Source organism: Schistocerca gregaria, chromosome 1, assembly GCF_023897955.1.
Source record: "Schistocerca gregaria isolate iqSchGreg1 chromosome 1, iqSchGreg1.2, whole genome shotgun sequence".
Classification (NCBI taxonomy): domain Eukaryota; kingdom Metazoa; phylum Arthropoda; class Insecta; order Orthoptera; family Acrididae; genus Schistocerca; species Schistocerca gregaria.
The window spans coordinates 858,301,899-858,318,313 of NC_064920.1; the positions used below are offsets into that span (position 1 = coordinate 858,301,899).

Genomic DNA, 16,415 nt, shown 5'->3' on the forward strand with positions numbered 1-16,415 from the left:
TTTTCATTCTTCACAGCACTAGGAACTGAACACTCGTTTTGAACTTTCGTTTTGATTTTGGACGGCCTCAAAATAAAAATTATCAACATACCATAATATTATACGCTACTGAGGACGACAGGATTACAAAAGTTGAAAAAGCTGTTCATTATTTATATGAGACACTGTGTGGTCTCCACAAGCATGAAGGAATTGTTATGGGCATTCCTAATACATATGAACTTCGTTGTTTTTGGTGTGCTAATGGAAAAATAAAGAAAGCAAATTACGAGCACATATTTACATGCAATGGATGATGTGGACAGTGAACCTTTTATGCAACATATCACATGCACTTAAGTGGACAGTAAAAATCTTCCATAGGCCAAACAATTGCGAGTATGTAAACTATGATCACTCCTTCCCACTCCACAGACACCAAAACATTGCCTCAAACAACTCAAAATGCTTCAAAATACAAGAAACTTGTCTGCAATCCTTTCATCAGATCTCCTCAACCTGCGCAGAAGAGCAAATAGGATGTTCGGTTATCTAAAGTAAACACAGAAAACCCATCAGCTGCAGCAGGAATCAAACAAGGGCAGCAACTAACACAAAGATCACCGGAGCCATCAGCAGCAGTGACCAGGCAGCAGAAGGTAGTGGTCTGGGACCTAGATAGTCTGCTACATTAGGTGAGGATTTTTATGGCAGTATATAAGCAGAGAAAGACCTTAGAAAAATACATAAGCGAAAATACTCATCTCAGTTACCATGGCGGAGATACTCCCAGTAATTTAATCACAATACAAAGGGATGAGCCAGTTTTAGTACCATAACCTGAAAAAAAAATCTGTGCAGTGTAACTAAAGCACACACAGAAAGTGAAATGCTTAGCATGTCACAGAAAGGGGAATCTTTCAAATTAAAGACAACACTCAGAATATTTTACCAAAACATACAGTACATAACAATAGAGCAAGTAGATTAAAGGTTAATGTTGCAGTCATACAATCCAAACATTCTAGTAGACACAGAAAATGGGCTAAAAGAAAATCAAGTAGAGGTATGCAACTCCAAAAAAGTTATGCAGATGTAACCAGTTTTTGCACATCATTGCATAAAGGTCGTGTGGTTGGAATTTTCTCTAGCTTTAAATCAATTAAAGCCATACAAAATACCACAAAATGAGCTAGAAAAATGAGCCTTGAAGCTACAGCAGTGGAAATAAAAATTGCAGTGAAGTTATGCTGCGTATTGTGTCTATACCAATCACCAAACAGTGAGACAAAGACGTTCTTTGAACAGCTGGAAGATGCAAGCCAAAAACTTTAAAAATATACTTCTTTAAGAGTTATTGGATATTTGAAGATAGATACCAGGAAAAACAGCAAACACTAAGCCCCTACTGAAATTGTTGCATAGTTTCAACCTAAAGATAACAATAGACCCCTTCAGCACAGTAATTAAGCACAATGACACTGCTATTGATTACATAATAGCAATTAGTTCTTCATTCTACTGTGACATCCTGGTAATAAACCTCACACTAGCGGACTATTTTGCCATCATGACAGACTCTTGCATAAGTTCTGCTGGAACTGTCCAGAAGATATAGGAGCAATAAAGTCAGATAAACTCAAAAATCTAATTCAATTAAAATATGTTAATGGTAGAAAATAGGAAACAATGACGCAAATACTAAATGGAACCAGTTTTATCTTTATTTAATTATTATTATAATCTTACATGTCCCGTCAGCAAACAGCAAAAAAAGATAAACTGGCTGCTTGGAGAAGTACTCCATGCAAGAAATAAATTGAAAATGTGTTATAGGAATATGATACTTTGCACAAAGAAAGTGTACTGCAGTCTCATCAGAGAAACAAACGATTCATTCTATAAGACCGCTGTAGATAAAGAACAGAATTACCCAAAAGATATATGAACATTCATAAATGAAAAAGAGAGGAAAAGTAACAATATCGACTGCAGACATCTGCTAACTGAAAGATGGCAGAAGTTATTATATCCTCTAGAAACAGCAAACTCCTTTAATTGATACTACGCAACTGTATCAGAAACAGACAAAGAAAGTACAGTGCCAAAAGTCCCAGGTATATACCATACCATTGTATTTGTTGCAGTGACTGATGTAGAAGATTGAAACCTAATAAAGAAACTAAAAGTCAAATTTTATCTTGCTTGGTGTGACATAACACCACATAAAGTGAAAGTATACTAAAATTTTTAACACATCTGCTGAGTGCTGCAATAGAGGAGAGTACAAGGTGCGTCTGAAAAGTTGGGTGAATGGTCTCAGAAAATAAAGGAAACAAATGTTAACAAACAAAATACCCTACCTGGCCTTCAAAGTAATCACTAATAGCTACAAATTACTTCCAACATCAGTTGTAGGGCTGTTGGGAATTGTCAGCAAACTCATCTTGTGGAATCGCTCAAAGCACCGTAGTCACTCATTGTTGGATAACAGTATTGTTAAATGAGATGAGATCTGGTGCTACCAATACCATACGGTCACCAAGCCACAGTCAGTGGCAAGGTGTTCATCTTCTCCCCTGTCTCCTTTGGGTACAAATTCGTGATGGATCAAGTCCTTGTTGTCGAAAAATGCGATCAGTCTTAATCTTGGATTTTGTAAGAGCCAACATGTTTTGGCAGGTGGGGAATCAATGCTCACCATGCCACTGAAGGCCACTGGGTCTCCAAATTGTGTTGGAAGCTCCAGGTTTCAACTCCTGTAATGAAGCGGATATGCAACAACGAATGACCACGGTGCTTCGAGTGAGTCCACAAAAAGTATGTGTTGACGGTTACCAACAGCCTTACAATCAACGCCAGATGTAACTTGTACCTAATGATGGTTTCTTTGAATGCCAGTAAAGGTATTTTGTTTGTTGCTGCTGTTTTGTTTATTTTCTGAAATCACTCACTGAACTTTTCAGACACACCTTCTATATTTCCAGATTCGCTAAAGGCAAGTAAAGTGAATACAGTCTTTAAGGATGGAAATAGAGGTGAATTCGGAAATTACGAACAAAATGTCACTTACCTCCACTTTTGTTAAAATATTGTAAATAATAATCATTTAAAATACTGCAGTTATCACAACATGGTTTCAAAGATGGGAAATCAACAATAATGACATCAATAGATTTAGCAGTGCATATTCTGAGTTCACTTGACATGTAACAAAAGATTTACGGGATTTTCATAGACCTATCGACCGCATTTGACTATACATACCATTCCAAGTTAATGGAAAACTCTATCAGCATGGGATTGAGGGAAATGCTATGACACAGTCAAGTGATATGTAATGAATACGAAACAGTACACAGAATTCAGACTAATAGTGGGGTAAATACAATTAATTGGAGATCTGGATTACATAATGTCAGACATGGTGTACCACAAGCCTCCATGTTCAGTCCAGTACTTTTTATTCTCCACAGGCCAGTTGTACAATCTCCAGTTAGCTGCCGATTAAGTTCTATTATCGGAATAACGCGTTGAACGAACCCAGAGTAGCGCCTAACCAGAGAATAAGCTTGAGGTAACTTAACTGGATATTTCTGTCTGGTTAGCTAGCTTAACCAAGGAATAACTTTCCAAGAAAGCAGAGATAGTGACAGATGTAAACAGCGATGTTGAGATTTTTGATGAACTGTTCATGAGAATGAGGAAGGACAAGAAAGAGAGACAACGCTGATTCCAAATTTATATCCAGATTTAGCTTATCAGCGGAAGCTGTACTTCGTCTTGTCAATCTTGCACATGAGAAACTGGAGCATATGAGAGACTATTTCTCTGTTTTCTTACATAATGCTGTTTATTTGTAGTAATATTTATTCGATTTGAGTACCTCGCGAATTCCATCGTGTTATTTACGTAAATCAGACACATTAAAATGACGACCCGTAAAAAATATAGTCTTGTTTATCTGGTGTGTCTTGCAGTTGGTACAGTACCGAAAAGGACTGTTTCGTATTATTTCGCAGATAGTGTCATAATAAACTTAACCGAATCAAAAACCACACGATTTATGTGTACTGTTTTTATTAACAGTTTTTTCTGTTTTCGATGAAACCTCGATTTTTTGTGTTGCAAACCGTTTTGATAAAACAGTAGTGTTCCCATTTCAGCTAGAGCAGAAAATATTGTTCCATTCTATTTTCTATTAGGAATGCCCATTTTTGTAAATACCACAGCAGTGCTAGAACATTGTCTCCCACCTATAGTATTCACTGAAGCCAGACAAACGGCTGTTTGTGCTCAGAGTAACTTTAAAACTGTAAGATGAAGAGCACATTGGCTATTTTTCTTTAAAAATTATTAGTATTATCCACATAAGGTCACCTATATATATCATAAAATAGTAGCTATATTTGTATGTTGTAAGAGCAGAAGCGGAATCTAGTTACTGAATCTACATAGTTGTACCAAGTGGAAGGAGTGTATAGAATGCTATCTTTCATGAGTTTCCTTGAATATCAAGTTAGTTTTAGTGTTCTCCTATGTGTCAAATTTTAGCTTAAATTGAAATATCTTATGTTGTACTTGTGTGAAAAACCATTTTTCTGAAATTGATGGCTTATTATGATTGTTTACTGTAAGAAGAAATTTGCTAGTACACTGATATCCCTAGTTCACTCAGCCAAATCATGGCAGAAAATACTGTTCACTCATATCTCTCATTGGGACACTAACTTTCCATCTTCTACTGAATGCTTCAGAGCAACAACATTGTCCACCAGCTAGCATTATTCCCATATACGTGTAAATTATTTGTGCTTACTCAAGCTACGTTAAACACAGGAAAATTAGAAGAAAAGTCAGTTTTTTAAAGAAAGTTGTATCAGATGGCTGATGTATTTTTTTTATTATTATTCACAAGCCACATCGACATTTATTATAAAGCAATTATCTCTGTCTTATAAAATCACAGGGAGTTGTCATTCAGCTAACAGGCATCTTTAATTATTGAATCTACATAATCATAACACTGAAAGCCATTTCTGGCAAATTGTGTATTCAAAATTCTCTTGAATTGCCTCATGTCATTCTTTTCTTTCTTCCAGAAACGCCTCTGTTCTACCAATGAACCAGTTACTACATACACACAAATATCTTGCCTCTGGAGATTTCTTTCTGTTCATTGAAGACTTCATTGGTATTGATGATGGGACAGACAGCACAATTATTAAAAGGATGTGTATAACAGTGGATGCCATGCACAAGAGTCAGTTTTTTAGTAATTTCAGTTCTCTGATGTAATTAAAAGAAAAGAAAATAAACAATGTATATTGGAGATGAAATGATGATGATAAGGACAACACAACATCCAATCCCTGAGCGGAGAATATCTTCGGCTCATCCGGGAATCGAACCTGGGTTGTTAGGTATGACATCCCATCATGCTGACCAGTCAGCTACCACGGGCAGACATATTATGGCAGTGAGACTAAGTGATAAACACTTCGGAAATAAAGACAAATATGACAATACAATAAGAGGAAAAGAAAATTGTTGCAAAAAACAGTAATATACCAAACTGACTTCCAGTGCTCCTGATGAAGCAGGCTAAAGGTGTTTTTTTAACAAGCTACAGAACTGAATTAAGGAAGTAAAGAATTAATTTTATTTGAGAAACGTTTAAGAGTGATTCTTACAGAGAATGCAGTAAGAGTGAGTAATAAACATCAAATTAAATATTTGTTATATTGTCACAGAAAATATCTAATAACCTCATCTGTGTCATCCACCCACATACCGAGGAATTTTGTGTATGGAACTTGTCCAATAACATAATTCCCTAACTCAGCTTTTACTCTTCTTCTAGCTTTACTTTCAATATTACTAAAAGTCATCAATGCCGTTTTATACTTATTTATGATCATAGCATTAATGCTAAACCATTTTCCTTTCTCATTTATTGTCCTAGAGACGTTCTGCTGTAGATTATCCTCAGTGAATCCTTCTATAAAAATGCTAGTGTCATCAGCGAACATCACCATTTCTGCAACTGTCAGATGGTTTGTCAAAGCATTTATGTACACCAAGGTCAACAGAGGGCCTAACACGGAGCCCTGGGACACTCCATAGCTATTTTTTAAAAAAAAATCTGATAGAAACTCTTTGCCTTCATGACATATTTGTACATTTGTTGTCTATCAGAGAGATAGGACTTGAACCATTTGAAGGCAAGTCCCTGGAATTCTAGTTTCATAAGCAATAAGTCATGACTGATTAAATCAAAGGCTTTAGATAAATGTAAAAATATCGCACATCTTAATTCGTTCTTGTCCAAGACATTTAGAACCATTTTCATGAATTGGAAGACTGCCATTTCTACAGATCTGTTCTTTCTAAAACCATTTTGTACATTAGTCAGGATTTTATTTTTATTCAGGAAGTCAGCTAGCCTTTCATTCATTACTCTTTCAATTAATTTAGAGAAACATGACAATAATGATACTGGCTTATAATTATTTATGTCAGCTGTAGAATTATTTTTGTGAATTAGCTTTATCAAGGAGAGTTTTAGTTTTGATGGGATAGCCCCTGTCACGAAAGAAGTATTAATAAAGTTAGTTGGGTGAGTATCTGTACTGGTAGAACTGTTTGGTTACCTTGTCTGGAATTCTATCAATACCACAAGACATTTTAGATTTTTGTTTATTAATAGCATTTGTAACTTCACATTCTGTTGTTGGGTACAGAAACATTGTCTTTTCACCAGTTGGTACTTTTATGTTTTTGGTTTTTTAATTGCACAGAATTTTAATTAGATTCCGTGGAATGTTCACATAATGTTCATTGAATATATGGGTACCTGTTTAGCATCTTCTATCACTATGCACTCACTTTTAATTTTGAAATTATGGGTCTCTCTTTTCATTTTCCTATGCTATTGTTTATAACCTTCCAAATCGATTTTGATTTATTGGTTCCCTTACTTATGTATGAATTATTGCTGAGCCTCTTTGCTGCCTGAGAACCTTTCCTATAGACCCTTCTATATTTCCTATAGTATGGTTTTATTGTTGTATTTATTTTAGCATGTTTGTTTAGGTTTCAAAGAGTGGTTGCTGATTTTTTAATCCCTTGTGTTACCCATGTGTTTGTATTCTCACTGACTTTCATTCATTTTAACGGGAATGCTACATCGTAACAAGATTTATTACCAGTGAGAAAACAGTCATGCTTTTTATCTGCATCATCAGTTTGTTCTACGCCCCATTGCACCCTTTTTAGCATACTACTAAATACCCTTATGTTGTTTGCACTAATAAGTCTTCTTTCTACGTATTTTTCAGCGACTGTATATTTCTTATTTTTCTCATTCCTTATCTTCATTTTTAAAGCCTTATCTATTACGTGAACACTGTACTCACAGCTTAGTTTGTTGGTAAATATCTGATCAAATGTTGTTTCAGATCCATCTCCATATCTGGTAATTTCCTGCACTGTAGGTTGCATGTTGTATGTGTTAAACAGATTTAATAATTGTACCTTGTTCTTATTACTTTTGTTAAAATTAGTGTTAAAGTCACCAAGAACTATTGTGCATTTTGTCATGCCTCTCAATTCATTTAAATGATCATCTATATAATATAAGAATTGGGTAAAGTCTCCTGATGGTCACCTATAGATGCAAACAATGATAGTCTGACAGTCTGTAAGTTCACAAATACAACATTCAAAATCTTTTTCTGCGCACTTCGCCTTGCTAAGTTTTATCTCCTTAGATTTAACATTAATTCTAACATAGATGGATACACCTCCGCTTTTATTAGTTTCCCTACAAAAGCTACTTATTAAATCAAGTCTCGTATATTTGCTCCACAAATATGAGTGTCCCTTAAGCCAGTGCTCACTGATACACAACACAGAAAGGTATTCAAGTCAACATAGAACATTTGCAAGCTGACGTGGGAAGAAAGCACAATTATAAAACGATGACTAACAGGATACAACGCAAGATATATCAGGAGTGAGAGTGCTAAATGTTTGTAATTATCGATTTAGGCAGACGATGATGGCAAAGTTTACTTCGCGGGGTAGCTTGCGGTGACGCGACGATTCGTTGAGTGTCAGTGTGGATGTCGTCATTTGGAATGCATTTTTGAATATTTTAATGTGATATGACGTGTCGGCCATTGTGAATCAGCCTTAACAGGGTTCCAAATTATTTGTATGCTCTGTCTGAACTTTACATCGATTACGCTCCGACTAAATAATTATTATCTTTGAGTATGGAAAAGTGTTGTGTCTTTGGTAGCGAGACTCATGAACTTCCTTTTTCCTGTGTATGTAGCGAAAGTGCGTGTGAAACACGTTGAATGGTGAAGTTTATATCGGAGGTAATCTATCAGGAGATGTTAATTGTATCTTTTTGCGATGTTAATGATATATGAACATTGTTTCGCGGGAAGATCTGAATAGTAATATCATAATATTCTACGTTTGTAATCTCAACGGTGTCAATACTTTGTGCTGTAGCTTGTGTTTACAGTGTGCGAACAGAGGTTAAGAATAATAATTCTAAGTTTACTGTATGTTTATTTACTTATACACTTAAATTTTCAGCAATGGTGCGCATGAATGTTTTGAGTGATGCTCTCAAGTCAATCAATAATGCTGAGAAGAGAGGTAAAAGGCAGGTCTTAATCAGGCCTTGCTCCAAAGTCATAGTGAAGTTCTTGACTGTCATGATGAAGCATGGTAAGTAGTGAATTACGGACTCTTGATTTAGTTAACTGCTTAATGAAGTGATGCATATCAAATGTTCATTCGAAACTTACCTTGTAGGTTACATTGGAGAATTTGAAATAGTGGATGACCATCGCGCTGGGAAGATTGTAGTTAATCTTACTGGAAGATTAAATAAATGTGGTGTCATATCGCCTAGATTTGACGTACCAATAAATGATATTGAGAAGTGGACGAATAATCTGCTCCCATCTCGGCAGTTCGGGTAAGTTCAGGTTTTTAGTTTGATACACCAATGTCCAAATGATTGTAAGAAAAGTGAACTCTCAACGAAAGGAAAATATTAGTAGCTGATTTTTTGATTCGCTGTTGACTTATTGTAAGCCATCGTTGGTGAAGGTAAACTGAGCATATGTGGACTTCTCGCTGTAGTTAAATCATACCCTGATCAGTCACACAATCAGTAGATCAAGGTACATAGGGCGTCTCCCAATGCCTTTTTCAAATTTAATGTACCATACAATTATTGATATACTTGTTGGTTTGTGTAGCATGTTTTTGTGAGGAGTACCTAGTAGTATGGCAGTTCATTACATTAATTTAACCTTCCAACCTGTCCTGGATCTGGGGTGCTTCTCCACAGACAAGTTTGCAAGTGTGTGGTAATTGACCCTCCCTCTAAACTCTCTACTGTGGTAATAGTAGGATAGATGGAGAAAGTGACAATCTTGTTCAGAATTGGCAAAGACAATGAATGTGGATATTGAGAAAAGGTTTTGGAAAAGACTTCTCTGCTACATACCCTCTTGTCTAAGTTCATGTTAATATTTGACAGACTTTCTCCTGTGTAACACTTCTTTCTTTAGGAACGTAAACTGCCCGTAAAATTCGGTAAACCTATATTTTAAAACGGAAAGTCTCTACATAGTTGGTGCATTTTTGTGACTACCTTTTAACTGTGAAATATGGCTTTATTAATGTTTGTCATTTGCTCTCAGTTGTATTATGGTGCAGCCCCTGTTTATGCCTCAGTGGCCATAACTTTAGACATAGATAAAGTGTAGCATGGCTATAGTTTATTTGCTTTTTTTTTATGAATAGCGTTGATGAGTTATACACTGTTTTCCCTGTCATGAATAATTAGTTTCTTACTTGGCATTAAATTTATAAGGTGGTTGTTCTCATGACTCATCTGTATGTATTTGCACATGAGCCTTGTGGCCAATAGCTATGGGAGGCAAGAGTAAGTAAACTGCATCTCTGGCCTCAATGAAGTGTTTGTTGTGGCTGTGAGTCAGTTACATAGTGCTGTTCATCAAACTGTTCCACCAGTTTACATCATAGCTCTAGAAATACTGATTTTTCAATGGCCACCATATGTACTGAGTTCTACTGATGTTATGCATCATTCATTATTAACATATTAGGGATTTTGATCATTAAAAAAACAATCTGTAACACATGCAGGTCATACGTAAAGTTGCTTATAAATTAATAGTGAAAATCATGATAAGATGTAATCTGGTGGTATCTGTTGATATTATCTCCTCGGCAGTCTTGTTGCTGTTATTTATTGTTACCACAGTCTGTCAGTTTAATGTGGGTTTTCATTTATTTTACATTCAATTCTAGGATACTTTTCTTCCTTATCTCATCTGTATGTTACCGTGTTGTTCCAAAGCTGAGTAAAAGCTATTAACTTTCGTACATGTCATTCTAATATGTGAACAGGGACCAAAATGCTCATTCGCAACTCGCTTGGTAATTATTTCCTGATAGTCAGTTAAACATTGTGTTGGGTTCAGAGCCAAGTAATATTTTTGAAGGGCAGCACTTTTGCCTATGACAGCTTCACTTTTAAAAAATTGACACACATGTTTATGCAGTATCCATAAATACTGTGAAAACTATTACTGTAAACAAGTTCAAATACAGTTGAAGTTGTACGGTTGTAGGATTTATCACCATTTTCACCTGCGTTTCACAAAACTTTCAAGTTTCACTAAGAGCTATAGCGTGTCCTTGGTGCAGTCCTTTACTTTCTTGCAATCACTTGCTATCCTACCATGTGAATCAAATGTCACAAGGTTGTTCAGTCTCAGTAGTATTTAGCTCTTCAGTGTATTGTTAGAGTTTTGGCGAGGTGGTATAGTGAATGTTTGTACAGATATTTGATTTGTACGTGGATGATTTTTCTGAAGGAAAAAGTGTGTTATGTGGAATGGTCTGAGGCTTAATTCAAATGCTTATTAGGTTGTTCGGTTAAAGGTAGTGGCTTATAGATTCTGTGAAATTCAGTAATGGTCGAAAAGGTTAGGAATACAAACCCTTGTGTTTAAGTTCCTGATCCATACAAAATCTCACTTTAGGATGACAGAACAAGATCCACAAGGTGACTAACTGTTGTATAAGTTTTCACAATGTTAGTCCATCATGGACTTTCCACTGCTTAAAGGATGGATTGCTACTCACCACATATGAGACATTAAGTCACAGACAGCCACAATGAAGGGACTGCTAAAATTTTGGACAAAAAAAGATCCTTCAGAAGCAGAAAGCACAGGCTACTTTCTATAGTAGTGTGGTCCAGCTGTGAGCTGCACCTTTGTCAGATGATAGCAACAATCCAGGGTGGGTGGTGCAGCTGAGGTGGCGGCAGGGGAGTGAGGGATGGAGGTAGAGAGTTACAATGTGATGGGGCATTATAGTGCCACTAGATGCAGAGTCGAAAGGCTGCACTGGAGGAGTGGGAAAGGTGGAAGAGAATTGTGGAGAAAGTGAAAAGCGAATAGGTGCATTAGTTGAGTAGGTGTGCATAGTGTTAGTGGGAGCAGGTATGGGGGGAGGATGGGGACTAGTTGAAAGTTGAGGCCAGGGGTGTTAGAGAATGAAGGATATGTTGTAGGGAGAGTTCCTGCCTGCAAAATTCAGAAAAGCTGGTGTTGGTAGAAAGGATCCGGATAGTGCAGGCTGTGAAGCAGCCATTGAAGTGGAGCACATAACGTTTGGTAACTTGTCCAACTACTGGCAGTCTACCTGTCTTGGTTACAGTTTGTCAGTGTCCATTCATGTGGTTGTGGTTGTCGTGCCCACATAGAATGCAGCACAGTGGTTGCAGTTTAGTTAGTAGATCACATGGCTGCTTTCATAGGTAGCCTTGACTTTGATGGGATGCATGCAACTTGTTTTGTGTCTAGTTATATTGCAGGGATATGAACCATGAGGTGCAAGGAGTTGGAAGCATATATGGACTAGGTACGAAAAGAGATACTTGTATATGTTTGGTGGGTAATGGAATACCACTGTGGGAGGGGCGAGGAGGATAATGGGTAGGATATATTTCACATGTCAGGGCAGGAGAGGTAGTCTTTTAGTTGTCTTTCTATGACTCAATGCCTGTGTGTGGTGTCACTCTCTGTTTTCATCTTTCATAGTTATTGTATATCATCACAATGACCACACTGTTATGATAATTACAGAGTTGGTGAATGGCTTGTGTTGAAGTTTATAAACATTCACGTATCTTTAGGGTGCATGGTGCAGAGGTCCTCATCAAACGATCACTCACAATACTGCAGGAATAAGGTTGAAAGTTTTTCCTTGGTGTACTTAAACTAAATGCTAAGCTAGCAGAGGTTTTAAAATATGGAAGGTGTGTAGAATTCGCTAAAACTTGCACTACTGATACCATCCATCTTCTTTGATGCATGATGTCAAAATAGGGTACACAAATTGCTCATTTGAGTCCAACAAGACTTGTCTTTCAGTTTACCCTCAGCTTTGTTCAGTGTTGGGTGGCTGTATGGAACTGCACCTACACTGAGACTTTGCTGTGGAAAATGTGTGGAGCATCCATGAAGCCCATTTTAGTAAAGTAAATCTTGCTTGGAATTGGTGGCATTACCAACAAAGTACTAACTTGTTTCCAACAGATAAGTAGCATTCTCAGTCACATATGTAATAGCTCACTGAAACGGCATTTTTTCTGATAAATTGAAACATGCTATTGCACAAAAAAGGGGGTGGGGGTAATTCTGATGCTGACAACTACCACCCAGTCTCACTTCTGACAGCTTTTTATAAAATTCTTTGGTCCCTTATTGTTCTTAATGTATGCCACTCTATATTCATGAATATGCAAAGCTATTTGTTTTTGCTGATGCTACAAGTACAGTATTCACACCTAAAAAAAAACAAGAATTAGCTGAGGAAATTTTAAATAATGTCTCTCAGAAAATTAATTGGTTCTCTGCAAATTGACTGTCATTAAATTTTGATAACAGTATATACAGGTCTGTGTAGTAAATCGGCTTTATGGTTATTGCAAATTTTGGTAATCAAACAATTAGCTTACTGTGTCTATTTTCGTTCCATATTTTCATATGGCAACATAGTTTGGGTAGTTTGTTAAGGAAAAATGTATTCATTGCACAAAAGTATGTTATCAGAATAATAGATAGAACCCAGCCAAGATCATCTTGAAGACATTTATATAAGGAACTGAGGATATTCACACAAGCTTGTTATTTGTAACCCATCCTACTTCAAAAGCAGTAGAAATGTACCTAGCTAAAACACTAAGAGAAAAGCTGATCTTCACTACTTTTGGTTAAGTCTAACTTTGGCACAGAAAGGGGTGAACTATGCTGTCACAACTCTTTGGTCATTTATCAGATAGCATCCAAAGTTTGGTGGCTAGCCAATGAACATTTAAAAACAAATTAAAAGAATTTATTAATGACAACTTCCACTCATTAGATGAATTTTTAGATGTAAATTAATAATCTTGGAACTAAAAAAGGTTGAAAACTCTCAAAAAGCTGTGATTCTTTCAACTTATCCAGGCCCCATCCCCTTAATTTTCTAAATGTTTGCAGTTTCTTCAGTTTTAATTTACAGTTTATAACCAATAAATTGTAGTCAGGGTACAACCTGCTTTTGTTATTCTTTAACCAAGTAGTAGTGATAAAATTATGCTCTGTGCAAAATTGTATCAGGTAGCTTCTGCTTTCATTCCTATCCCCCAGTCCATATTTACTTACTATTTTTGCTTTTCATACTTTCGAATTCCAGTACCCTATCACAATTAAATATTCATGTCCCTAACTATCTGAGTAATGTCTTTTATTACCTCATCAGGCCTTTCTTCAATCTATTCTTCATCTGCAGAGCTAATTGACATTTAAACTTTGTGGGGTGTTGGCATCCTGTCTACCTTGGCTACAAAATGTGTTCGTTATGCAATTCATAGTCGCTTACCCGCATTCCTGTTGTCTTGCTCAGTATCAGACCTACTCCTGCATTACCCCTCTTTGCTTTGTGTTGAAAGACCCTGGTGTAGGAAAAGTAGTTGTATTACAATGTATGTTAATAATTTGCCTCTGAGATTCTTAGCAAGGCAGCGATGTACATTTTGGAACTCTTTGACTCTTTTTCCTCTGTGTGAATATGCAGACTCGAAGAGATTAGTTTTTATTTATTCATAGGACAAATGTGTAGGTTGAAAAGTGTAGAGATGGGCATGTCAAAGGATTGAGAGAGAGAAAGGAGGAAATGGATAGGGAGAGGGGTTGGGATGCGAAGTGAAATGGAGATGGTTGGATGGGATTATGCTTAAAAAATGAGGAGGGTGTAGTCAGGGATGAGTACAGAACAAGTGCTGTACAAGTACATGGATGTAGCTGTGGGTAAAAGGCTCATGTTACTATTTATTTTAGGTATAAAACTAATTTAAGATATCTTTGTTGTCACTTTGATCACTTTGGTGGGGTTTTGTGTTGATTATTCTTTTATTTACTTGAAGACTTCTTAACATAATGTACACCAACTTCACAACTGTTGCCCTATCAGACACCAGCATGTCCTGTGTACACAAGTAGTCCACAACTAAAAAGTAATACATAACTGACTGCAGTCTCTCTCCGAAGATACAGTTTGATAGGTGGACATCAAAAACAAACAATAGTTTGGTGCATTCCCCCGCTCTGTTATACAGTAATTGCAGATAGCTTTTTTAGATGTATCTGTTAACAAGTTGGTGATGCATTTGCTTGTACAGTCAATAGTTTACTTATTTTGGCTGAGTTGGATTAGACTGTCTGCACAGTGTTATTGCTTCATAGTTACAACTGTTGTTACTTTATAGTTACCAAACAAAAATGTGCTTCTAAATAACTGTTCCTTTTTCAGGTACGTGGTACTAACTACTAGTGGAGGAATAATGGATCATGAAGAAGCGAGGAGAAAACATCTTGGAGGGAAGATATTGGGTTTCTTTTTTTAATGAACTGTGACTTGTGTCAATAAATTTGTTCCCATAAATTTCTGCAGTTTTCAATTCATTTCGAAGCATTTGAAATTTAAAGATTTATCTCATCTAAAGGAAAGCGAAAAATAAGTTGGAACTAAGATTTAAATGCACGCTTACATAATTGGGAGTTACATTGTTTTGTTGCTTCCCTTAGGTGCCATAGTGTTCAGTAATGAAATTGACTTACATTCTCTAGACAGGTATACAACTTTATCTGATGAAACTGCAGCGAAATTGTTACACATTGTCAAGAAATAACACAGGTAGAACTAATTTTTTCTTAATTCATCAGTTTCCTCCTTCACAAATATACTGTTTATAAATGCTATAAGTTCTTGCGGGTCTTCTAGTTGACCACAGGGTTTCTCTCTCATGTGTCACTGCCACATGTCATTTTCCTCCTTTGATGATAAATTAAGGTGATGCAGCAGTAGAGTGATAGGTGTTAAAGTGAGCTCCCAACCGGCGGTGAAAAAAATTGTAAATGATACTGTAAGTCATGAAATTAAAATATATCAATTTATGTTGGGGGGGGGGGTGTAATATAACAAAGGTGTAGTACTCCCAGAATCTAAAACAATTTACATACCAGATACATAAGCTGGACAGAAAAGTGGGAGTTGGAAAGATCAGGGAAATACATTGTGTACGAAATAACAGAAGTATACCAATGGAAAAGAACACATTTCAGTAAAAGAATATTTCTAGACATTCTCTGTTACCATGAGTGTAGTGCATGAATAATACTTGAGACAATTTTGTCCCATTATAAATATACCTGTGACGCTGTTAGACTTGATTCAGGAAAATGATCTCAGAACAAAAACCTGTACTGTGATTGCAACATGGCTTACCTCAAAAATTGATAAATTGATAATAAAAATTGATAACATTAGTAAATTACAAATAACAATCTCACCTACATATATTAAATGCATTGCATCATGTATAGCAGTTAAGTTGAGAAGTTGAACCAGGCAGAGGAAAGTAGACAAACCGGAAATACTATGCTGAAACAAATTGTAAATATTTTTAGTTGAGAGGGGGGGGGGTGCAACAGGTCAGAAGATGTGAAATGAAGAAGAGTTATAATGGCAAAGGGTGACACTACATAATATGTAGGAAACAGTTCTGAAAATCTTATGCTGTTTTTCAGGTACACTTTTAAAGCTAAACATCGATGTGTTCAAACTGTGGGGTGCAAAGATAAAAAGTTAAATCATTCAGGGAGTGCATTGGAGGTTGGGAGAGCACAAGATTTCCCCAGATGTTTTATAGTCAAAGCTTTTTTGGAAATAATCATTGTGAATGAAATCTCGTACAAATTTTGAATATAAGTTAACAAGCTTTATTAGCAGATGATGTGTTTGTTTATGCAAAACAATCATCC

The 16,415-nt window shown here is 36.2% G+C and overlaps 1 protein-coding gene across 1 annotated transcript; it reads left to right on the plus strand.

Annotated features, from left to right (window-relative positions):
- The first annotated feature begins 8,257 nt into the window (after positions 1-8,257).
- On the plus strand, positions 8,258-15,036 carry LOC126272772 (40S ribosomal protein S15Aa). The gene is made up of 4 exons (XM_049975919.1): positions 8,258-8,366; positions 8,593-8,727; positions 8,815-8,980; positions 14,905-15,036. Exons 2-4 carry the CDS (start codon positions 8,595-8,597, stop codon positions 14,996-14,998), a joined length of 393 nt encoding a protein of 130 aa, XP_049831876.1. The 5' UTR covers positions 8,258-8,366; positions 8,593-8,594; the 3' UTR covers positions 14,999-15,036.
- Positions 15,037-16,415: the final 1,379 nt, after the last annotated feature.